Source organism: Erpetoichthys calabaricus, chromosome 2 (assembly GCF_900747795.2).
Source record: "Erpetoichthys calabaricus chromosome 2, fErpCal1.3, whole genome shotgun sequence".
In the NCBI taxonomy this organism is placed as follows: domain Eukaryota; kingdom Metazoa; phylum Chordata; class Cladistia; order Polypteriformes; family Polypteridae; genus Erpetoichthys; species Erpetoichthys calabaricus.
Genome location: NC_041395.2, coordinates 128,671,472 through 128,697,382, shown reverse-complemented (window position 1 = coordinate 128,697,382; position 25,911 = coordinate 128,671,472). Strand labels below are relative to the sequence as shown.

The 25,911-nt window shown below is 42.0% G+C and overlaps 1 protein-coding gene across 1 annotated transcript in view; it reads left to right on the top strand.

Moving 5' to 3' along the window:
* The first annotated feature begins 235 nt into the window (after positions 1 to 235).
* The window catches only part of gmps (guanine monophosphate synthase), a 101,667-nt gene continuing 75,991 nt past the window's right edge, over positions 236 to 25,911 (top strand). Inside the window, exon 1 of the mRNA XM_051922341.1 lies at positions 236 to 476. Coding sequence (XP_051778301.1) covers positions 450 to 476 — 27 coding nt within the window. The 5' untranslated portion in view covers positions 236 to 449. The remainder of the gene's footprint in view (positions 477 to 25,911) is intronic.

Here is a 25,911-nt window from a genome sequence, read left to right as displayed (position 1 = left end):
AATGTCATCATTGGATCTATATCTGCAGCCTCCGCCTCCTCCCAAAAAACAAAAACTGAACTTTAAACACACATTCCATTGTTCACAGCTCTAAAAAGTGTTATTTTCTAGCAGTCAATGGCCAGCATTGTTACAGATCATTTGAATCTAACAGAATCGATACCCCCCTGTTTAAAAATAAAAACAAAAAATGGTCGGATCCATAAAGCGTTCCATTCTATAGGTGTCACGCTAATGGAATCACCCCTGCCGAAAGGCGATGGATGTACAGCTATAGTTCCTGCACACATGGCTCCTCCCAGTGAAGGCGCTGTCTTCTTACAGGCCGTAGGTTTGGCATTGTGGGAAGGCAAAGACACGCTGTTGCAGCTCGGCGCGAAACGGAGCATTTGTGTGGCGTCCAAATCTCCAGCGCCAACGAGCCCTTTCTGTTCCGCACCAAGTTACCCATGGCCCTTTGCAACGGAGAGTCCAAGGTGAGTATGTCGATCACAGCTCTGCCTTCCGCCGGCTTCCTGAAGCTGTTTTTAGAAGGGGGGAATTAAACAAACGTGCATCTTCTTTTCTTGAGCGTGGTCTCTTGGTAGTAGACGCGTATGCGTGCGTCTCTGCGGCCGAGGGCACTGGGATAGTCCCCGGTTAGGGCCTTGTCATGTTTTCAGGTGACTGTAGCAGGGTCCCAGACGTCACGACGCAGGAGCTGACTGCTAAAGGGTTTGCATATCCCAGCTGTGCATGCCGGAGCGTTAGCATAAATACACATTAAGCTTTCAGACTCCGAGAGGAAGTGGCACTGTGACTCTCGGGTAACAGTTTGGCAAAATTTGTTCACAACCACGTCAAGAAAAAGAAAAGCACTCAAAGTGTCAAGCTTGTTCACATGCTTTCACCAATCGTTTTCTTAAAGTTCGTGTTGCCAGGTAGCATAGACGGAGAACTCGTGCTCTAGGCCACCGGACAGACTTGATCGACTTGCTGGTGTTCAGATCCCTTCGGGGTCTGTAGCCTCAGGCTCATGTTATGTTGTTATAGGGCCCTTTAACTATCCAGCTTTATGTATGATGTAGCAAGACGGGAAATTGGGGAGAAAAACGGCCCACGTGGTGCGTAAAATGTAGCAAGACGGGCGCACCGTACCCAGTTTTCCTCCTCGTTTACTTAGACACGCGGTTGTTGCTCCGCAGCCCAACCCACAGAATGAGCATTCACTTTGTCGTACGTCTGAGTTTAACAGCTTGTACTGCTGTCAAATTGGTACAGGAGCCGAAGCAGATGTGCATACAATGTTGGACGCAAGGAAGGCAGCCCAATAATAATAATACGTTTTACTTATATAGCGCCTTTTCAATGTTCAAGGCGCAGTTCACATGGGGTAATAATTAAATTCACATATGCTCATCGTAGTTGTGTTAACAGCACAGGTCATAGAAGTTGTTTTATTTTTAAAAATGGAAACACTGTATAAGTTACTGAGACCTAATTGTTTTGAAAAATAATAGTTGAAAATGTTTTTACTAATTTGCACCCGTGAAAACCATTATAAACCAGTAAAATATAAACCTTCAATAATATTGTTAGTTTGCTTCGTATTAGAAATGTATTGTACTGTTTTGTGTTTTTTTTCTCCACTATTTTTCATCACAATGGAATTAAAGGAATGGAACTTTTGCAGAATCAATTCATCATTTATCATGAAAGTTAACTTGCATGTCAAATAAGACACATGATTGTTCACTGTCATCGTTTAAGGCATTTCCAAAAGAACTCAACCTAAGTATATCATTATTACCAATAAGGGAAATAATTAGGATGTTCAAAGTCCTTGCAAATGTGATAAACCTGCCTGGTAGGCTACACAAATGTATCTTGCCTCTACACACAGAATTAGTTGTTTTGAGAGACAAAGCACTATTCATAGAACACTGTTTAAAATTGCAGGAACTTGTGTCATCTTTGGGGTCACAGAATCTATAGTCCAGTGCCCACTCCTGTTTCAATTGGCTGATGGGAAGCATTCCTTGAAAGATGACTTTTCTCGTGAGCAGCCTACATATACAGTATAACCACCTGTGGCTGTTTTGAATAGGTCTGTTATGTGGTCTTGGATAAGATCAGAATCATGAACTGTAAAAAGTACTTGGACATTTTTTATAAAAAAAAAAACTAGTAACAGGTGCTGTAGTTGATTTGAACTTTGTTTACTTTATTAAATATGCAACATGAGTGCACCACAATGACAATCCTTCATGTTTGGATTCACATAAGTGGCCTTTCCTGCTCAAGAATGTTCATTTCAGAAACTTTGACATTTATACATCTAATGAGAAATAGTCTAATGTTATTGTAAACTTGTCACTGTTCAAAATCCTGACAGTGTATTGATGCAACAAATGAGACTAATGGCATATGCTGTTATCAAACATTCTTTGACACATGGGACCTTATTCTTAAATTATACAATGCATGTAGGGCCTTTTCCACGCTACTGTTGTTAGTTTTGGTCACCTAATTAAGAAAAAAAAAAGCTATTATGGAGTGAGATTTTTAGAAGACAAGATTTAATTTAAGCCTTCTGGGATATACTTAGAGTAATGTTTGAAGGAGCTGAATCCTTTCAGTGTGTAAAATCTTAGGGAGTCGAGACTGGTGGGCTATCAAAAACAGGCCCTGTTAAGTAAGTAAGTTACCCATTAAGTAATTCCTTGCATGATATTGGGCTATATAAGAAATAAATTGTTGTATAGAAAATTAGACGTTTGAATGTCAGCTTTTACTTTAAAATGAGTTCTTTAATCACACATTATCACAGATGAAAACTGGTTTTGAGTTGAATAATGTTCATACGGTAGTCCATGTATTTGTTTCTGTCATGTGGTTACATTACTAAGCATTGTAGTAATAATACTATGGTATGGAATACCATTTGTGTAAAAGTAACTTGACACCTTTTATTGGCTAACTAAAAAGATTACAATATGCAATCTTTCAAGGCAACTCAGGCCCCTTCTTTTGGCAAAACGAAACCTCAGAAGAAAGACAAAGACGCTTAGCTGCTATCATCGGCAAAACGGTATCCCTTTTACTTTTTCTTTTTCCTCGCTATGCAAGCACATAGGCAAAACAAATCCTCCAAGGAAAGAAATGCCCAGAGTATTTCCTTTCAATTACCTGACATCTCTACTTTTCAGTTTTTTTTTTTGGATGATTTCAATAGTTTCTAGGACCCAGGGCTTTTTACAGCACAGGCTTACACAGCTAGTATGATGTAAAGAAAATAAAATGCTTCTCATAATTACAAGCTGTAACACCCAATTTTTTCCCCTTTTCTGTAATATGCCTGAAACAAGGCTTATAAAAGAAAAAGCAGTTTTCACCATTCTCTAACAGAATGTTATTTTGTATATAATTGCACAATCAATTAATTGGTATTGGCAATTAAACACTGCTTAAATGTAAATATACCTGCACTTGTAGGTTTTAATAATTTTTAATAATGAATTGCACTACAGCTTTTTTACTGTTAAATTATACATCTGCTATATTTATACAGGTTTTTTTTCCTTCAGTGTATCAGCTGGACATTCATAATTCTTGAGGTGTAATTATAAATATGGATAACCATTTTCATAATGCAGTACTTGTTTCTTACCAAAATATGTACTGTATGACACGCAGCAAGAAATAAACACAATAGAAATCTTTAAAAAGCCACAGTTGTATCAAATATTCATAAGTTCTAACAAAACAAACATGCTTAAAAAGTTTATAAGTAAAATAAACATTTTTCTGTTAGGCTAACAAGCCTATTGTTTACTCAGCAGCCCTCAAATTCTTATTTGTCTTTTTTCTTTTCCAGTTAAAAACATGAGCCACTGCACTTAAAACTAGCTTGTCCGTTTTTTAATTTAAAGGACAACATAAAAAGGTCTGAATTCGTTTTTCTTTCCATTTGTTTAATTGCACAGGATGACTTCTCGGATTCCTTTTTTCTCAGTTTATTACTCCACTTTTTTTAAAGTAAAAGCCTGTACTGCAATCATCTCTCTGTCTCTTGTAAAACAAGCCTCGACTTGCTTTGTTTGCACTACGGGAAGTTCACCTAAAAAAAAACAAAAAAAACCCCCAACTTTTTAATTACCATAATACTGGAGCGTAAAGGAGCTAAATTACCATAAAGCCTAGAAAAACAGGGGCTTAAAAGATTTTTTGTGATTAGGCACTTTACCAACCACTGATCAAGTGTTTTGTGTAGTGAAAATAGGCCAATTTAGATCGGCAGGTGATTGATCTGAGCGTCTCTACTAATAAGAAAATAATCGCATGGAAATGTCTATAAATTGTGAAAAAATGCATAATTAAATGCATAATTTATTTACTTATTTAAAATGCATAATTAAATAAGTCATCTAATTATGATGAAGTCACGGTTGTGGGCAAAGCGAGCATCCAAGCCGGGCTCAGCCAAGTGGGAGAGAACGTCAGCTTTGGTGTGTGCAGCCCCGGGACAGTAGTGAACATCAAAAGCAAAAGCCTGCAAACTAATAGACCACCGAGTGAGCCGGGCGTTTGTATCCTTCTGTTTATACAACCATTGCAGTGGGGCGTGGTCAGTCAGTCAGTAACGAAGGGTCTCCACCTCCCAGTTAATTGGCAAGCGCTCCTTTTCAATAGTTGAATAATTACGCTCTCTGGGTAGCAGCTTTCTGCGGAGAAACGTGATGGGGTGTTCTTCCCCCTCAAAACATTATGAGAGCTCCACTCCTAAACCAAAAGCGCTAGCATCTGTTTGCAGAATAAATTCATTTGAAAGTCTGGATTCTGCAGAACCAGGAACAACGAGAAAGCAGCTTTTAGGTGTGAGAAAGCTCTCACAGGCATCGGTCCAGGCAACACTACGATTCTTTCAAGTCAGTGTGGGAGACAGCTCAATGTGCAAAATTGGGAACGAACCGCCTGTAGTACCCTGTGAGCCCAAGGAAGGCACACACCTGCCTCTGTGTTTTGGGATGGAGATACACAAACCCCCCCCCCCCCTTGTCCATTTGAGGCTTGAGCAAACCCTTCCCCATTGAATATCCGAGGTAATGGGTTTCCAATAGGGAATCCATTCCCAGGGATTCGGCAATCCCGCATGTCATTCCCGGGAATGACACAGTGCACGAGCATCTCACATGTGAACAGTTTTAGAGTGAGCGACACTTATCTATATATATAATTCATTAAAGCAGCCGACCATGGCAGGCAAGATGCAAGACAGAACCCCGCCCGCCAACTCACCGAGCCCCACCCACCAACAATTCACTAAAGCAGCCAACCATGGCAGGCAAGACTCAAGACAGAGCCACGCCCGCCAACTCACAGTGCCCTGCCCACCAACAATTCACTAAGCAGCCGTGCGCGCCGATGATTTCTGCATGTATTCGGTCTCTCCCTTTACATTCCCTGTGCAGCGAGCAAGCCAGAGAGAGAGAGCGCGACACATACAGGTGCGAGAGAGACACACACACACACGCACGCACACACATATACAGGCGCGAGAGAGACACACACGCAAGAGAGACACACGCGCAAGAGAGAGGGGTCTGGACGCATACGGCAGAGAAGGCAGTTAAAGAATGTACCGGGCTTGATTTTGTTTTCACTTTTGTTTACAGCGATCAGTTCATAGCATGCATTGTTGCAATGTTACTTTTCTTGGTGGTTTATTAAATTACAGATTTTTCAAATGTTCATTTTTTCCCTGTGCTTAAAAGAGTGTTTTTACAGGGCGGTTTGTAGCACTATAGCGCAAACTCTTGCAGTGTTAAGTTTTCTCTGTTGTTCAAGGTTTTCTCAGTGTTATTCAATGTTTTTACATTAAGTTTACTATTATGCTGTGCATTCTATGGTATAATCTTCTATCTATATATATAATTCACTAAGGCAGCCGACCATGGCAGGCAAGACACAAGACAGAGCCTGTTTTCAGTCACAGACAATTGTATGTTGCTCTCTCCAGAGTTCCATCTTTTCATTCATTCACAGTCATATCCTCAAACCCACCCCATTTAGACAATTGTGTCTTTCAGGAAGTATTCGCACATTAATAAATAATTATGCGTCGCGAGTTGGCTAGTTTGTAATAAAACTACTGCAATATGTTGACACCAATAAAAGACTAACCTTAGCTACAAGCAGTTCATGCTGTCATATAAGTACATGTATCTAGTTATCCATCCATCCATTTTCCAACCCGCTGAATCCGAACACAGGGTCACGGGAGTCTGCTGGAGCCAATCCCAGCCAACACAGGGCACAAGGCAGGAACCAATCCTGGGCACGGTGCCAATCCACCGCAGTGTATCTAGTTAGTTGCGGTAATAAAAGCGTAGAAAGCACAATGTGTCGAGTGTGCGGTCTTCCAGGCGAGAGCGCACCTTCGTGCAGAGTACGCCAGCCACTGAGAAAGCATGCTCTGCCTCCACTGAAGTAGTTGGCACAGTCATCAGATACTGATATGCTTGTTCTAAACAACACCCGCACTTACCGTTGCTCTGAAACACCGCTGTTTCAGCTTTTACTGATGTATCCAGTTTCTTGTCATCATTCTGTGATGGCAAGTTTCTTGGCACAGATAATGCGGATGCAACAGACTGACGCATTGCAATTTCAAGTTGCTGTTCAAAGCTGTTGTCTGATGAAGTGCAAGCTGCAGCAATGGCGCCACCTTAATTATTTTCAACTATAACTCTGTTATTTCTTGATCAATTTTTACACTTTTACACAATATATATGCGAGCTTGGCCATTCCCGTTCAGCCGGGAATTCCAGCAGTTTCATTCCCGGAAATGGGAAATGTCCGGGAATCCCGAGAGCCCGGGAATGGATTCCCTAGTTTCCATCATACCCAGCTTGCACTTCTTAGGGTTGGCCGTCAACCCCGCCAGCTGCAAACTGTCAAGCACCGCCTGAAGGTGGATGAGATGAGACTCCCAGTCATTACTAAAAATTACCACATCGTCAAGATAGGCACCTAGGTATGTGGAATAGGGACACAGGATCTGGTCCATCATTCGCTGAAAGGTCAGTGGTGCACCATGTAGACCAAAAGAGAGTGCCATAAATTCAAACAACCCATCCGGAGTGGCGAACATGGTCTTCTTGCAACTAGACTCCTCGAAGGGGACCTGCTAGTAACCCTTTGTGAGGTCTAGGGTGGAGATATATGAAGCCTGCCTGAGCTTTTCCAACAGCTCATACACACGCAGCATCGGGTATGCATGAAACTTGGAAATATTATTCAGACGCCTAAAATCAATACAGAACTGAACTGTCTGGCTTTGAGACTACAGTAGTACAATTTGACTTAGCCATTCGCTTTTGCTTGGCCAAATAAAGCCTAATCTGTCAGACTTCCTTGTGTATCACTTTCCTTGTCTCTGATAGGCGATACGGGGACACCTGTATAGTAACACCAGGTGGAGTGATAATCTTGTGTTCTGCAATCGTCGTCCGGCCAGGTGCTGCCGAAAATACGTCCAAGTTCCCCTTGATCAGCGATAGCAATTCTGTTTTCTGGGTGTCAGTTAAATCTTGCCCAATGGCGACCTCGGTCTGGGGGACTGCTGTGGCCGTGACCAGGACTTTGTGACGGTCGTGCCACTCCTTTAAAAGATTAATATGCAAAATTGGTATGGGTTTCCATCACCTGGAAACTCTAACTTATAATTCACTGGGGACGTACACTCTTCTATTACTGCCGGCCTTTGTCTTTCGGCCTGAAATTTATGTGGATCAGATGGAATCAACACCAGTACGCAATCCCCTTTCTTAAACTTGTGGAGTTTACTCGTCTTGTCATAATTATATTTTTGTGCCTCCTGTTCGCGCTGCTGATGACAATCTGGCAATCTGCTCTTACAGCGAAATGACTCGGTCAACAAACCTCCCCCCAGGTGGTGTCTTGGGAGTCCCCGTCTATTCTTCCTGAAAAATGCCCAACACCCTGTGCAGTCGCCAGCCAAATAAGGGCTCATCCCAATGGACGCTTGTGGGGCCTCCCAGACATCAAACAGGAAGAAAGGCACTACCGTATCCCAGGAGGTTGGATTGTCATGGGCTACCTGCCGAATCATCTTTTTTAGGGCTTTATTAAATCATTCAGTCAGGCCATTCGTCTGCAGATAATAAACCGTGGAGTGTAACTGCTTAATTTTAAAATTTTCGCATTGTTGCACCGTGCGCTTGTCTGAATGCAAAATCCAAATTATCAGCAGCTTGTTGCAGGCGAGCAAACTCCATCTGGATGGCAGTCTCTGTTTCCTCCGTGTCTGATGCAGCATCGCACTCACCTCCAATTGCTATTTAGTTTCCAACGGGATACGTATTGAGTTTCTGGTCTGGGGAGGCTGTTGGTGCGCACGATGGCGTGGAAACGTTTGCCAGCTGTCCTGGGTCTTCACTTGAGGATTTTTCCCTCGCCTCGCAGGACAACTCCGGTTCAATTTCAAACCCGGTTACTTAACTGACATTGTCTGTGGCGAGCCCCTCTCTATCCGCTACAGGGGAAGGTGTTTTGCAGATGGACAAGACCCGTGGGAAGAGCGCATTCCTTTTTCCTATCAGGAGTGGGCAGGGTGAGGTGTCTGATATGGCAGTCTAAACCTTAAAGTTCTTCCCTTTAAATTTCAGACGGAGTAATATAGTCTTGTATGTTTTAATGTCCCCATGGATATAGCAGATGTTCACTATGTCTGTGGTCTTATAAGGGGTCTGCCGGAGTAAGTCACGGCGGACTACGCAGAAGTCACTACCAGAGTTCAGCAGTGCCGAGAATTCCTGTCTGGCCAACGTTAAAGAAGGACAATTTTAAAGTCTCTATTACATCTTGGGAGACACTTGCAAGCCACGTACTTGGGCCAGACCGATGGTCATGGTTTGCACAGGTGGGAGATGGCACTCCCGAGCCAGATGTCCCGGTTGATCACAGTGAATGCAGCTGTGTTCAGTCCGCACTCTGGTGTTCCCATTATGGTGTCTCTCACCTGTGGCACTGGCAACCCTGGAGGTCTGTGCTAGCTGGATCGAAATTGGGGTCTAGCCTGGGTAGTCCCGTTGTTTCCAGGTGGTTTGTGTGCCCTCCAGTCTGCGGGTCAAATTCAGCAGCTAGTGAACATCGTTCCGTAGCATTTCATCACAAAGGCTCTCGTCTGTCCCTGACAGGACTGCATCAATAGCGAGCTCCACGGTGCACTCGAAAGGGTCTCTGCAGATCCAGCTTTGATTCAGGTCCACTAAGCCTTGGATCGGTCCTTATACAGGGTGATCTGGATCAATATGCCACAGAGAAACTGGCGCCCCTTTATCACTTGGCTTACAGCTGTGTGAAGGAGGGTGATTTTGTACAGCTTGGAGGTCTTCTCCGGTTAAAAACAGGGCCAAAACGGCTGCCCAGGCTCCCCTTTCTGAGTGCATCAATGTTGCTGTGCTTTCAAAGCAAAATAGGAAACACTCAAGGTCATCTGAGGGAGCCATCTTCGGCAGCACGTCTTGTGACCGTGCCAGGGCAGGGGTGGCTGTCGGAGACTTATCTTGCTCCAGGGGTTGCTGTACTTCTTCGGGATCCATCGGTGCCAGGACCCCACTCCTGGTACCATGTGACGTGTGAGTCCTTGTCTTGTACCCATAAACACAAGGCTGAGTCTCAGTACTTTAGCAAATCCAGCATTATTCAGCTTGAAACAGGAACTGCATGGTTATTTATTGAAACGGGATCTACCACTCTTCTATACACAGACACAGCAGATAGGAAGGGTTGTAACCAAGTCATACTTTTCCCTGTAATTATAATGTTCCTTACATCACTCAATTATAGAGTGACAGTGATCGGCTTGGATTTGCTTCCTCGGCGCTCCACTGTACCGTTGTGAGCCTGCTGTTGCTCCAGCAATGGACAAGCAATCTTCCACAGACTCGGCAATCATGCTTCTAGACGCACTTCGCCGTGTTGTCCTGTTGGTGGTCCCAAATATATATATATATCTTTATATATAATACGCTACCGTGGCCGTTTGTTTGTCTGTCCAGGAGTTTGAATCACCTGTAGCTCGCAAACCATTTGACCTATTGACCTGAAATTTGGTACACATATACTAGGTGATGTCTACTATCCACTTTCGGTGTGATGATTGACCGCCAAGGTTATTCCTCCTTTTATTTTATTGTAGAATCAACTCTCGGCAGCGGCTAGCAGGGTGGCCGTGTGGCGCATGTGTACAGGCGTTGTTTTCATCCCTACCACCTTCACTGTTGCTTCCCCTACCTCTTCGTATCTTAAATCATTCTTGAGGCAGATTGAAGACGTAAGTGCCAGCTTAAGTGAAAAATTAATGAAAACATACTAAGTAATTGCAACACAAACACTGATTTAATCAGTTTTAACGCAAAAAGATGCCGACAAAAGACAAGTGGGCTGCTAGGGTGGAGAAAAAAAGAGCTGCTCAGGAAGCAGCAAGCGCATCAAGCAAACAAATGCTAAACATAAAGAGAGTATGAAAACTATGCATGCTCAAGTCAAGTATATTCACTGCACGTTATCGTGCAGTGTGCCGTTACTGGTAATATATATAATCATTGTACTTTTACACGTAATTATTTATAGTACTATGGTGTTGTACTATGTTAGCCTTTATGAATGTAGTGAGAAGTCGAGCAAAATGACACTTTTTTTTGGCAAACTAAACAGATTATAATATGAAAGCTTTTGAGGCAACTCAGGCCACTTCTTCAGGCAAGATTCTTAAAGACAGACCTCAGTATGTGCGTCTTGGGAACTACACGTCTGACATTGTGGTCAGCAACACAGGAGCGCCACAAGGGACTGTACTTTCTCCGATCCTGTTCAGCCTATATACATTGGACTTCCAACACAACTCGGAGTCCTGCCACATGCAAAAGTTCGCTGATGACACTGCTATTGTGGGCTGCAGGAGGAGGAGTATAGGGACCTAATCAATGACTTTGTTAAATGGTGCGACTCAAACCACCTACACCTGAACACCAGCAAAACCAAGGAGCTGGTGGTGGATTTTAGGAGGCCCAGACCCCTCATGGACCCCTTGATCATCAGAGGTGACTGTGTGCAGATGGTGCAGACCTATAAATACCTGGGAGTGCAGCTGGATGATAAATTAGACTTGACTGTCAATACTGATGCTCTGTGTAAGAAAGGACAGAGCCGGTTATACTTCCTTAGAAGGCTGGTGTCCTTCAACATCTGCAATAAGATGCTGCAGATGTTCTATCAGACCGTTGTGGCGAGCGCCCTCTTCTACACGGTGGTGTGCTGGGGAGGCAGCATTAAGAAGAAAGACGCCTCACGCCTGGACAAACTGGTGAGGAAGGCAGGCTCTATTGTTGGCATGGAGCTAGACAGTTTGACATCTGTGGCAGAGCAACAGGCGCTCAGCATGCTCCTATCAATTATGGAGAATCCACTGCATCCACTAAACAGTGTCATCTCTAGACAGAGGAGCAGCTTCAGTGACAGACTGAGGAGATTGCTCCTCCCCCAAACTATGCGACTCTTCAATTCCACCCGGGGGGTAAACGTTAACATTATATAAAGTTGTCTGTTTTTACCTGCATTATTATCAATCTTTAATATTGTTTTTTGTATCAGTAAGGTGCTGCTGGAGTATGTGAATTTCCCCTTGGGATTAATAAAATATCTATCTATCCTATCTATCCAAGATGTAATACAGAAACTGACAAATAACATTGGAAAACCTTTAAGTGAGACATCTTAAATGTAAAATATTAGTAGACCTCTTCAGGCTAAGATTCATTTAGCAAGAGAGAACAATGTATGGTCAAGATCCTTGGATAAGATAACTGTCCAACAAAGTCTTTTGAAGTTTCTGATGAGTTTTTCAATACAATGTGGGTCTGTAGACAGGTTGTTTGTGTCAGTCCGAGAGATGAAAACAATCCTCATATCTGGCCATAAAACTCTTCTCTCTATTCAAAACATGTTGTAATTTGTTACATTTTAGCATGAGTTTGACTTCCCATTCTTTTCTCTCTTGCTGTGTTCTGAAGTTGCCCGTAAGTACTGTGACTTTAAAGTCCCTCTCACAGTGGGAGGGGTGGCGGGGTCCTCCTCACTCACATGCCAGCCTTGGGGCATATCTTGCATCCGCTTAACCAGCGAATGAGAGAAATACTTAACGGTTGATTTTGCAACTTCTCTCATCGCATTAACAATCGTAGTTCACTTGCAGGAGTGATATATTCGCGCTAATCTGAGACAGAGGCTGCGGGTCGAGGGGAGGGGGAAGCGTGTAGTCAGGAGTGGGGAGTCGGTCTACCTCTGTGTTTTTGAGTGTAACTTAACCTCCGCTTAGCTAGCAATACCTTTTTGTTTATTGATTTTTACAGTTTCACTACTACGTGGACATAGATGCAGGGAACGGCTAGTAGTCAATAAAAAGTTAAATAATTTGTCTATGAACATTGTGGGGAAGAATACTTTTGCCCTGCACTAAGTAGATGTCTTAAATTATATGTCAAATTTGTAGTTAGTTAGTATAAAATCTGTGAAGGGTTTATAAAGGGAGTTTTAAAGAATTCGTTCAAAGTGTATGTAAACTTCTGACTTCAACTGTAAATTTGTAACCCACAAAAACATAAGATTAGCCATGGATTACATTTTTTCAGGGCATATATTTGCAGTGTTTACAAGTACAGAATTAAACGCTTATGAAAGAGTCAGTTATGGTTACTAAAGTTTATTTGAACTTTGTTTGCGAATACAGTTTGCGCCATTTTTAGCTGTGGCCGCAGTCTGGGAAGTCTGACATCCTAGTAAGTCAGACATCCTGAAAATAAAATGTGCAGTTAGACCTTGAAAAAGAAAACAAAAATATACATGGTTACATGGACACAAACACACTTGTTTGAGATAAATAAAATGCATAGTGAATGGGTGAGGCCTTGAGGGAAAGTCACAATAACTGTTAGCTGTCTTGTTATCACTACATAAATTTTTGCTTTTGTGCATTTTCAAGAGTACCAAATAGTCTAACAAATGGTAAAGGACTGTTCCCATATTAAACTGGACTGCTAAAATAAATTTCGTCAAAACCTATTTATAGTGGGTATAGAAAATAATCATCCTCTTCAAAATATTCCCATTTTTTTTTTGCTTTACAGCCTTAAACGAAAACACACACACAAAATATTTCTTCCCAGCTTTACTTACTCAATGCAACCTATAACATCCAAGTGAAAGATATCACAGCTACAGTTCAGAAAAATTATAAAAAAAAATCAAAAACAAGACATACTAAAATGAATAAAGGATCACCCCCCCAACGTCAATATTTTGTTGAACCACCTTTTGCTTTAATGACAGCCTTGAGTCTGTTGGGGTACTTCTCCATCAGATTTACACATCTAGATTGAGCAATATTTACCCACTCTTCTTTACAGAATTGTTCACGTTCAATCAAATTGGATGGTGAGCGTTGGTGGACTGCTATCTTCAAATCTTTCCACATATTTTCAATGGGATTTAGATCTGGGCTCTGACTGGGCCACACAAGGACATTCACTTTTTCCTCCTTCAGCCACTGTGTGGTTAATTTTGCTGTGTGCTTCAGGTTGTTGTCGTGTTGAAAGGTGAACATTCTGCCCATCTTCGACTTTCTTGCAGAGGGTAGCAGGTTTTCCTCAAGAATTTGACAGTATTTTGCCCCATCCATTTTTCCTTCTACACTAACGAGAGCCCCAGGCCCTGCAGCAGAGAAACACCCCCACAACGCCATGCTTTACGGTAGGTATGGTATGTTATGGATGGTGAGCTGCATTGGATTTCCGCCAGGTGTACCGTTTGGTATTGAGGTCAGATAGTTCGATTTCAGTCTCATCTGACCATAAGACCTTTTTCCACTTGGCATTAGAATCTTTAAGGTGCATTCTGGTAACCCTCCTGAATAAGCCACAATTCCTTCAAAGTGGCCATTGGCCTCTTGGTAGCCTCTCTTACCAGTTTCCTCCTTTCTCTTTCATCCAGCTTGGAGAGACGGCCAGATCCAGGGAGGGTCCTAGTAGTACCAAACACTTACCACCACTGTATCCATCTCCTGCCTTATGTCTGTCCACAACTCTATCCCTGAGATATTTTGAAAGTGGCTTAAAGCCCATAGTCAGTTTTTTGCTGTCAGTTGCACTACCAAGCAAGGGAATGCTCCAGGAACAGCTATTTTTATGCTTCACAATCACACTGATTACAGTTGAGCACAGGTGGAAGCCAGTAACCATGGTCTGCAATGGAAATGGTGGTTACTTACTTATCTACTTATGAAACTGGGAATATCCAGAACCAATGTAGCAGGTGGCATTGTTCTCGAGAAGCTGTGTATTTCTGGCCATTGTGGATTGCACGTCATTGTAAGAAATAAATCTGTCTGTCCGGTAGTTCTGGATATTGCCATTGCATCATGATATAACTGTTGCAGTGCTCTTGGACTACCTTGATATGATGATGGTAATATTACTGCTGTACCAATTTTGAATTTGTCTGAACTATTGATATTTGAATTTTGAACGTGATCAATGAGACCTTGCATATGTTCCATTCTAAGTTTAGCTTGATTCGATTTAATAAAGAAGAGACAGTGAACTGCGACTTTTACATATGTATTAATAATGTAATGTTGCGATAGACATTGAGAAGATAGAAGTGGTTTAAATACATGGGAACGTACTGCTACTTTTGACTTGAAATATTATGTGGGTGTAATTTGTTTTGCTGAATGTGTTTTATATTGTACTTCCATCCTGTTTCTCCATTTGGGAAACTCAAAGGTAAAGGGTCAGCATGTGGTGATGTATTTGACATAAATGACGAAGCGTGCTTTGCTTTTGGATATACACGAATATCTACTCTTTCTTTGATATCTCAGTGTTTCGAAAGTATTATCACTGACAATTTGTCACATGTGGGTTTATTATAAATGCGACTGTGATCTTTTGGATTCATATAGACATCCAAGAAAATGTCTTTGTCTGTGTGTTGCTGGTAAATCTCATGCAAAGTGCGATACGTTTCGATGTATGGATTTGTATCCATTATTGGCTGTATAATACCTATTACGTCGGATTGTTTAACTGTTTCGATGCTATGTTGCATTACTTCTCCGTGATCATGAAGATACACCTGACCAAATTGTGTGTGTGTTTTTTTTTTTTTTTCCGAAATTAAACTTGTCATAGCTGTAATTGTTGTGGGAACACAGATTCTCATAGAATATGGTCCATTATTGTGTAAATTAGTGTTGGGTGGTATAACCAAAATTCTATATCATGGTATTTTTCATAATTATACCGGTTTCACTGTATTCAACTGTATTTTTTTCCCATGCATGAGTGGATGTTAACCACATTTTCCACTGCAGTAGACTGGCTAAGAATAACCTATTCCACTGTCATGAGAACTGTACATTGTACAAAAAAACATTTTAATGTGCGCACAAGTATTAATACAGGTTTGCATGGCCCCATAAAGTGATAGTTTTCAAGGGGGTGGCACTAATGAAGAGAAGGAATCACATTGCATGACAGTTGCAGTCAAAATATAGAACCTTTTTTATTGAACAAATTTTGCAAACAACTTAAACTATAGTTTTGAAAACATATTTTCAACCATCCAAAGAGGCATTTAGACTTAGTAAAATATCCAGAGGTGCTTGTCAAAAGTTGTATTGCACTGAACATGTCTTAGAAAAGGAATAAGTAGTAAATATTTTTTGTAAACCAACTATACTTTCTGTTAATGTTAATCTCTGTCCACTGACACATTAAAGTGACCTTTTAAACAACTTTACCATCATTAAACTGCATATTTAAACTAATAAATAATAACAATAAAATAAATAATAGTGCAACTTCCAGTAATAATACTATTACTTCAAGGCTTCAAGCCTAGGTACATTACACAGTATTCACCAAATAAAAATAAAATAAAACAAGTGCAACTTGGTGATTACATCTTTACCAACTGAACCATCATTAAGGCAAATTGCATTAATATGAACCTTGCTTCAAGCTAAGCTATATACATAAATAATAAAACTGCAACTTGCATTTATAATGCTATTTGTGGTATAGCGGGTCTGCGGCTTCAAAAAAAACCAAATATGGACAGTTTTTTTTAAATCCAGTTAGCAGTGTCCATCTCCGTGGGCGTGATTGCATGACCGCGGGGAGTTGATGAGGTAATTGGGGTGAGTTGCACCTGCATGTGCGGGTGCGATCATTCTCGATTGCTTCATTGGCTTCCTGCGACGTGTGATTAAAGAGCTGCGCCCACGGAGACGTATATTTATGGGCCAGCAGGATAGGGGGAAGAAATAAAAGATAAGATAGGACAGAAGGAGGTTAAACAAGGGAAAAGGCAGTAATGGGAGACGATCCAGACACCAGGAAGGAGAAGGGAACACAAGTTGGGGCTCCGTGAGGGAGCGCAGGCTGAGGCACTGTAGTGGTTGGTTCGCCCCACTGACTAAGCATGTAGAGTGGGGTGCACGAGATGTAAGACCTCCCAATGGATTCGAGGAGCGACGGAGTGAGCACGAAGGAAGACGGGAGGTCTACCGACCTCGGACGGTCTGGCTGCGCAGTGTGGCGGCAGCCAAGACGGGGGTTGGCAGAAAGGAGTTCGTACTGCAGAGGTTCCGCTGGCAATGCCAATGATGGGTGAGCCAGGGAGACAGAAGGTGGTGGGCTGCAATCAGGTGAGGAGAGACAGCATTTTAACCTCTATTTTAATGGATTTATTTATTATAGATTTTATCCCCACGTTTTACTGGTTTTATGGATTTGATATTTATTTGGGTACTGTATTATTTTTTTTTAAATTTTTTTTTTGAACACTGCACAATGGACACTTTTGGTTTTACTTTAGACTGTTTTTAATAAAAGCACTTGAGCACTGTCCATCATCCCCTGGCTTCAATGAGATTTGTCCTCATTTGTCAGCTCATCTCGGTCATAACTATCGACGGTGGTGGTTCAACAGACTCCCATGTGGAAAGAGGGAGTCTGTAGGGGACCAGCATCGCCACACTAGTACAGTACCCAGGTGCGTTACACAGTATTCAGGTATTGTTGGGGGGAAAAAAAATAAAGTGCAACTTGGCTTGCAGTATTATCCAGTAGTATAGAAACAGTATTCACACATTTGAATAGTATAGAAACAGTATTCACACATTTGAACATAATAATGGTCCACAGCCGACCTTTTAAAACCAAAGTATATCCAGACAACAGACACGGCTCCTTTTTTCGGCAAAAGTTCTCCTGTGTCATTATGTTCAAAGTTATCATCTGCTACAGCTTCAGTTTTGGAATGTTCTCTGTCCATTTTCACCGCTCAATACCTCCACTAACGCATGTACTCCATTGCATGCATGTTTAGCGGTGTAGCAGTGAATAAGGCCCCCCCCCCTTAAACAGTTTCCTGCTGCGCCACATTCTGAACGTTGTTTAGGCTTTTTAAACCGGTGTTGCGGTATAAGAAAAATCCATATCATAGTAAAAATAAAAAACGGTTTTCGGTATGAACCAGTATACCTCCCAGCACTAGAGTAAATCAACGTTTTGTGCATTGAATGATGCTAACGCGAAACGATTATTGTTGATGCGTATATTTTGCCTGTAGTGTTTGTTGGTTTCACTTTCACCAAACAACAAATCTTTTTAATTCTTGCGGAAACGCCTCTTCATTGGGAAGCAGCTGTACTTTTCCCTGATGGCAACACAAAATAGACAATCTACAAGTCTCCGACTTAAACTTTAAAGCCTTACAATATCTACATACTTCCGACATATCACCTATGTCCATATATTCAATCTCTTTTTGCTGTTCCATTATTTCACATAGTAATAATTTCCGTTTGTTTGCACGAATGCGATTTGTAGTGTCTTGTTGTTGACAATTTCAAATTTTAGTACTGTCATATTTTTGAACTTGTTCTGCATGTGAATGCAGCAAGGTTTTTTGTGAGCCTTTCGAATTCCACTGCAGTCATAATCTGTAACCTGCTCTGCATGTGTATGACGCCAAAGTTTTTGAACATCTTTATGAAGTTCTGCTGTGTCTTTTACTTTGGACCTGCATGGTTTTCAATTCCACTTGTTCCGGCTGATTATTACTTTCCTTGCCTAGGTCACCGTCTCACGGGAACATACTTCTAATGGATGTCAGTATGACGTGACTTGACCGTGTCACGGGAAGTGAAAGTGTCTCTGCCTCTCTGAAGTGTCTCAGTCTCTCTTCAGAACATCACGTCTCGTTGCAAGATTTTTTTTTTTATAATAGACTAAAATGTAATGTTAGCCATGTTTATTTATAACTAGAAGGAGTACCTGGCGTTGCCCGGGAATCTATAACTGGTGAATTTCCCAAATGAAAGAAACAGAACATAGAAATCAAACAAACATTTTTCTGATTGAGATTTTATTGTAATAGTTAATATAAGTGGTTATTTTAGAGGCTTTGGATGCACCATATTTTTGTTTTGTCTTGGGGTTCCGAAAATGAACAAATTGTGAGGATTGCGTATTCTAGAACATGCTACGTAGAGTTGTCCGTGTGAAAGTATGGAATTTCCAAATTGATGCCTTTAACTTGGAGTGATTGTCCTTCAGCCTTATTGTAGATGTTTGAAATCAAAGGGTAAATTATTCGGAATCCGCGGAATGAAAACATCTTGATGTCTTGCGCAATGTTTGAGACGGCTTTGAAATAGACTTTTTTGTGGCATCGGAAGTGGACTTTCTAATGCTATGTCATTTTTTTGGTGGCATGGGTACCGTATTTTTCGGACCATAAGACGCACTTTTTTCCCCCCAGAATTGGGGGGAAAAAGTCCCTGCGTCTTATGGTCCGAATATAGCCTAAACATGTGCTGTAAAAAAAAAATTTTCAACTTGCCCGGCTCTGTGCTCCATTCCCGCCGCGGCCGCCCGCCCCGCTCACTGGAGTCAGGCGCTGCTGCTGCCCTGTGGTAGTAGTAGTACCGTACCTGCTTCCATGATCATTCCTGCTGGCTGCAATGCTCCATTCCCGCCCCCGCCCGCACCGCTCACTGGAGTCAGGCGCTGCTGCTGCCCTGGTACAGACGTGGTAGTAGTAGTACCGTACCTGCTTCCATGATCATTCCTGCTGGCTGCAATGCTCCATTCCCGCCCCCGCCCGCACCGCTCACTGGAGTCAGGGGACTGGACTCTAACTGGTACAGTGTAGTGTACGGTGACGGTCCCTTCCTTGATCCTGCAGTCTGCATGCATCATCATTCATCGATTCCCATCCGCCTCAGCTGGTGTCCGCCCGCTTCCGGGATCGGAACCAGCGTGAGGCGCACATGTGACCTCCCTCCTGTGAGAACACGTGTGCGCCTCACGCTGGTTCCAATCCCGGAAGTGGGGGAAACCAGCTGAGGCAGGACAGGAGTTGCGAGTCGAGCGCCACCACCGCACACACCAGTGAAATACGAATAGAGGTAAATGACAAGTGAAATGACTGAGTGAAGGTAAAAGCGCAAGAATATGCATACAAATAGAAACCCTAATACAGTGGAACCTCGAGATCCGATCACCTCTGTATACGAGAAATTCAAAATACGAGGAAAGTATGAGCGAAAATTTCTGATCTAAATGCGAGCATTGGCTCGCGTAACGAGCCACGAGCCAGGCTGTGGGTATAGCTCTCAGCTTAGCGAGGGGGCGTGGTAGCAGTTGCGAGCCGCGATCTGCGGTGTCTGCGTTTCTCACTTAAGTGCACAGGTGGGAAACTGCCCACATCCATGATTGTTCCTGCGGCTGATGGGCTGCAGCTGCCATGTCCTCCCCGCATATATAGAGAAGCGCGAGACGGTTAAGGGGGAGAAGAAGTGAGAGGAGAGAGAGAGAGAGAGCGCGGGCAGGCAGGCAGGCAGGAGAGCAGGCTCGCGTGTAGCTGAACAGTGAGCTGAACAGGCGAGCCAAACAGCTGAAGCAGGACGGTGTAGAGAAGGTCAGCTGCATTAACTCTTTTAGGGCGGATGTCGACTTTTGTCGACAGGAGGGGTTGAAGGCGTTAATGTTAATGGCGACAAATCTCACTGTCACGTCACAGGCATTCCCTCTGTGCTTGGAGGAATGCTAGACTCGTTGACTCGGCAAATAAACATTGCGTGTGCGTGAGTTGCGAAATGTAAACAAAGGCAAGATGGCACCGACATGTGAAAAGGCAGCGAAGCAAGTGCAGAAAAGAAAACACTTGGCAGACGTTGTTTTGCGCATTACCGCGGAGTCGGACTCTTGATTTTTCAGAATCGGACTTTATTGGCAGTGATCAGGAGATCGAGCAAGAGAGTTAGAAGCAGGCATCAGCTGATCAGACACCAGCCGATGCCGCGCGAGCGGATCTGCTGCCAGTTGAGTGCCTTCGCGCAGCCGATGCATCTACGGCAAGGTTCGCGTGGGATAAATACACATACATTGATCCGTTGAGAGCCGATATGGCTACCGGAGTTTACAAGACGGCATGGCTTGCTGTTGGACACGACAGATCACCAGCTGCTGTACTTCAGGCTGCTCTCTCCTGATGCTGCTTTTCAGCTACTGTCAGACGAGACAAACAGGTAGGCAGAGATTTTTTTTGAATCGCGGGCTGCGTTTGCATCGCATTCTCGTTATTCAAAGTGGAAACCCACAACGAAAGACGAGATGAAGCGCGCTGTGGCATTACAAATAGAGATGGGACAGAACTGGTGATATAACTTCAGGGAGCATTGGTCCAAACGTGTTTTGTCCCCTGGTGGCTTAGGTACGTGCTGCTGCAAAGTTTTATTCACTTCTGTAATAAACAGAAGCAAATCCCATGGGGTGAGCCAGGCTATAATGCCATACATAAAGTTTCAGAAGATGAAAAGAGGTGACAATACGGTTTTCATGCAGGCAGAAAACTTGGTGGCAGTGGCATGGCACGATGGCAAATGGGTGACTTGTCTCTCTCTACAGTACACACTAACAATATATGTTAGAAAATGCAGCAACAGACAATTGAAAAATAGGCATCAAAACAACACATAGAGAATTCAGGCTCATACAACATGCAAGACAGTAACATTTGTCAAAAGTAAATATTTTTTGTTGATTTGATATGTTAAACAATTGCTTTGTGTTCTTTTTTAAAAAATGTTAGTTTTTGGAAAAATATTCAGCCCTGGGAGAAAAGAAACAAAAAAAAAATTAGCCCTAAAAGAGTTAAGAGTGTCTCGCCTAGATTCTGACTCTAGCGATGAGGAGTTCTTGGGGTTCTCATAAAACAAGCAGAACCTAAAAGAGCGTAACTGTTCAACTTTATTCTATTTTATTACTGAAGTCTCTCGTTATTGTGTTTTACAGTAATTTTGTCTTTTGCTGACTGTATTTGTTAATAATGGTTCTAAATGCTGCTGTTCACTTTACAGGGTTGATTACATGTGTTTATGACTGTGATGTTGGGTTTTAATGCACATAAAATGTTTTAAGACATCAGAATCTTTTTTTTCTTCATTTCCCTTCTCTAAAAACTGGTGCGTCTTATGGTCCGGTGCGTCTTATGGTCCGAAAAATACGGTATATTAGCGAAAAGCAGGACAATTATAATGTGTCACATGGCATTACGTACGGAATAAGCACCAGAGTGAGATGAATGTACATTATTTACAATACGTCGGAAAACGAACAAATAGCACCAATCAGTCAAAGACCAAGACTGAAATCTTACTGTGAGTCGGAAAGCAAGCAAATAGCACCACAAATACAGAAAGCCAGTCACGCGTACTGGGTTGTTCACTTTTTACATCCATACGGCAGTTCCCCTTCACGCAATGAAAGCAGTTCGCTTTCTCATACTTGAGAAACATTGGTAAAGAGGGATGCACAGAGACCAAACATGCCGCTAGATGGCACCGCTGTTAACGTCTGTTGCAACGTGCAGCCATCTTGTCGATAAGTACGTGGACGTGTGGTGAACGTTGTGTTGGTCAAAAGGTGTCCTGTGCTTGACCAAGGACATTTCTCCCAACCAAACATACCCCATGACCACCTCCTGTTCACAAAGCAGCCCCATGCCCAGTTTGGTGGCGATCGGACGCCCGGTGCAGATTTGTATGGAGGACAAACAAACATACATCGACTCTGCTTTATATATTAGATTGGGGGTGAGAGAGAGAGCAAGCGAGAGAGAGTGAATGAATGAGTTGGACCATATGAGAAAAGTGCTGAATAATGTAATGATGAACATTATGGGATGGGAGAGATGGTAGTGAAGTCTCTCAGCATGAAGTAGAGCAGAGGAATTAAAAAAAAAAAAAAAAAAAAAAAAAAAACACTAACTAATGTACTTTTCTCCATCTTTTTTTTTTTTTTAAGGGCCCAGATTTTTCCCATACCTGAGAGGTGCTCACTTATCGCCCAGCTTGAACCCACACTTCTACTCAATAACTGCATTAATATTAGTAACAGTTTTAAAGCAACATTTGAAGAATATTTTAAGTTATTCTTATTTAAAATATGACTAGAATTAATACAGACTTTTTAATCGGCTGATTCCCAATTGCAAAGTATCGCTTAAATAAATCAACATTTGTTAAAGGAATTCTCTACCCAAGAGAACAGAATTGCTTGTCACAGTTCGGTTCATTGTGCTCACTACAAGATGTTAGCCTACTCTAAACATGATTTTGCTTTCCTGTAAGAACTATGCATTTTCTGTCTGATGCCGGTGTAATGTTGATTAAAACTGATCATGAATCAAACTGCATTTTGCCTTCATACCATATGCCAAAAGGATTACTAAACAAACTGTTAAGTCATTTACACATTGTTTTTCTTTTGAAAGGAAAACCATTCAGCATACTTAATGAATTGGAGATTTGACAACTACTTTTAAGTTCCTGAAAATCAATTTTCAATGTGTTAATTCAGAAAATTGAATTGACATGTGAAAAAAATCAGTAAAAACAATGGTTTAATGTAATGGCCGTATTGGTAAACATTATGATTGTATTACTCCTTACTCTTGCATAGGTTAAACTCCTTCCCTTGGGGCAGCTTCTTTTCTCCTACAGAAACCAAGCCAATCTTGTTGGAAAGGGCCTAAAACTCAAGAGGTGCTTGTTCTTATTACTGCTTATGACTTCTGTCACAGTTTTCATTTCAAACCAAAGATCAGTTAAATGGTACCACAAATGCATCTTCATAGTAGACATACATTCATTATGTGCCCTAACTGGATACTTTTTTAAGTTTGGATATCCTGTCCATTAAAATTCCAAACCGGAAATAAGGTGTACCCTGGGTGCAGTTGTACTTTTACTTTCAATAGATTATACATCATGCTAAGGCGTTAAAACTATCTCTGTCATCGGCAACACAGAGATGCATGAAAGTAGTCCTAGGATCCAGTGCTTGTGCAGTACCGACATTCTTGTGCCAGAAAGTGTCCCAATCTTCCAAATGTTTACTTACGAAGAAATCATGGCATAGCACAGACTCATACAAAAGTCTACTAGGCAAAGGCAGTAGTTTCATGCCACTGCAAGCATAGTTTATCACTTGAACCCAGAGCCATGACTAGTGCTGGGCGGTATACCGGTTCATACCGAAAACCATTTTTTATTTTTGTTATGGTATCGATTTTTCTTATACTGCAACACCGGTTTAAATTGCCTAAACAATGTTCAGAACGTGGCGCTGCGGGAAACTGTTTAAGGGGGACCTTTTTCACTGCTACACCGGTGTTGTGCAGGGTCTCTTTTTCACTGCTACAGCGCTAAAGACATGCAACAGAGTACATACGTTAGTGGAGGTGTTGCGCGGGGGCTCTTTTTCACTGCTACACCGCTAAACAGGCGTGCAACGGAGTACATGTGGTAGTGGAGGTATTGCGCGGTGAAAATGGACAGAGAACATTCTGAAACTGAAGCTGTAGCAGACAAAGTTGAAAATGATGACACAGAAGAACTTTTGCTGGAAAAAGGAGTCACGTCTGTTGTCTGAAGATACTTTGGATTTAAAAGGTCGGATGTGGACCATTATGTTCAAATGTGTGAATACTGTTTCTATACTACTGGATAATACTGCAAGCCAAGTTGTACTTGTTTTATTTTTTTCAATACTGTGTAATGTACTTGGGTACTGTGTAATAGTGTGACGACATGTTGACTTTATTCTCGACATTTCCACTTTAATCTCGACGCTTATGAGTCAGAGAGCATGCATGCAATAAAGAAAGCCCGCTTAGAAGAACATGCATTGAATTCTGTGTTCGTGTCTCCGACCACCAGATCACAAACCCAATATTTACACAATGTTTAAGTTAAACCTGTGCAATACCCATTCATACATCCAGTTTTTTGGAGCTTCATCACACATGTCATAAAGTTCTCTACTCTGAACGTACACCTGGGGACCCCTTACAGCGAGGGAGCAGCACTACTGTGCGTGTTTAATACCTGCTTTAATGCATTTAATCATGAAAATTTATCTTAGCATTCTACATTTTCAGAGAGCAGGAGTATCATGAAGTGAATGTATTCTGTGCAGTGATTGCTGCCGGCACCTTCTCTTAATGCAGAGAAAATCAGTTTAAGAAGTGCGTAGCGATTAACAACTGGGTCGGGGAACACAACACAAAGCATTTAATGTGCTACATTAACTTATGACTGGATTTGAGAAAATCTAGTAAATTAAACATTGATTTTAGGATGAAGTTTAGTTTACGACATTCTACTTTAATCACAAAATAAACTATGAGAATAAAGTGGAAATGTCGACTTTAATCTTGACATATACAGTGGTGTGAAAAACTATTTGCCCCCTTCCTGATTTCTTATTCTTTTGCATGTTTGTCACACAAAATGTTTCTGATCATCAAACACATTTAACCATTAGTCAAATATAACACAAGTAAACACAAAATGCAGTTTTTAAATGATGGTGTTTATTATTTAGGGAGAAAAAAATCCAAACCTACACGGCCCTGTGTGAAAAAGTAATTGCCCCCTTGTTAAAAAATAACCTAACTTTGTTGTATCACACCTGAGTTCAATTTCCGTAGCCACCTCCAGGCCTGATTACTGCCACACCTGTTTCAATCAAGAAATCACTTAAATAGGAGCTGCCTGACACAGAGAAGTAGACCAAAAGCACCTCAAAAGCTAGACATCATGCCAAGATCCAAAGAAATTCAGGAACAAATGAGAACAGAAGTAATTGAGATCTATCAGTCTGGTAAAGGTTATAAAGCCATTTCTAAAGCTTTGGGACTCCAGCGAACCACAGTGAGAGCCATTATCCACAAATGGCAAAAACATGGAACAGTGGTGAACCTTTCCAGGAGTGGCCGGCCGACCAAAATTACCCCAAGAGCGCAGAGACGACTCATCCGAGAGGTCACAAAAGACCCCAGGACAACGTCTAAAGAACTGCAGGCCTCACTTGCCTCAATTAAGGTCAGTGTTCACGACTCCACCATAAGAAAGAGACTGGGCAAAAATGGCCTGCATGGCAGATTTCCAAGACGCAAACCACTGTTAAGCAAAAAGAACATTAGGGCTCGTCTCAATTTTGCTAAGAAACATCTCAATGATTGCCAAGACTTTTGGGAAAATACCTTGTGGACTGATGAGTCAAAAGTTGAACTTTTTGGAAGGCAAATGTCCCGTTACATCTGGCGTAAAAGGAACACAGCATTTCAGAAAAAGAACATCATACCAACAGTAAAATATGGTGGTGGTAGTGTGATGGTCTGGTGTTGTTTTGCTGCTTCAGGACCTGGAAGGCTTGCTGTGATAGATGGAACCATGAATTCTACTGTCTACCAAAAAATCTTGAAGG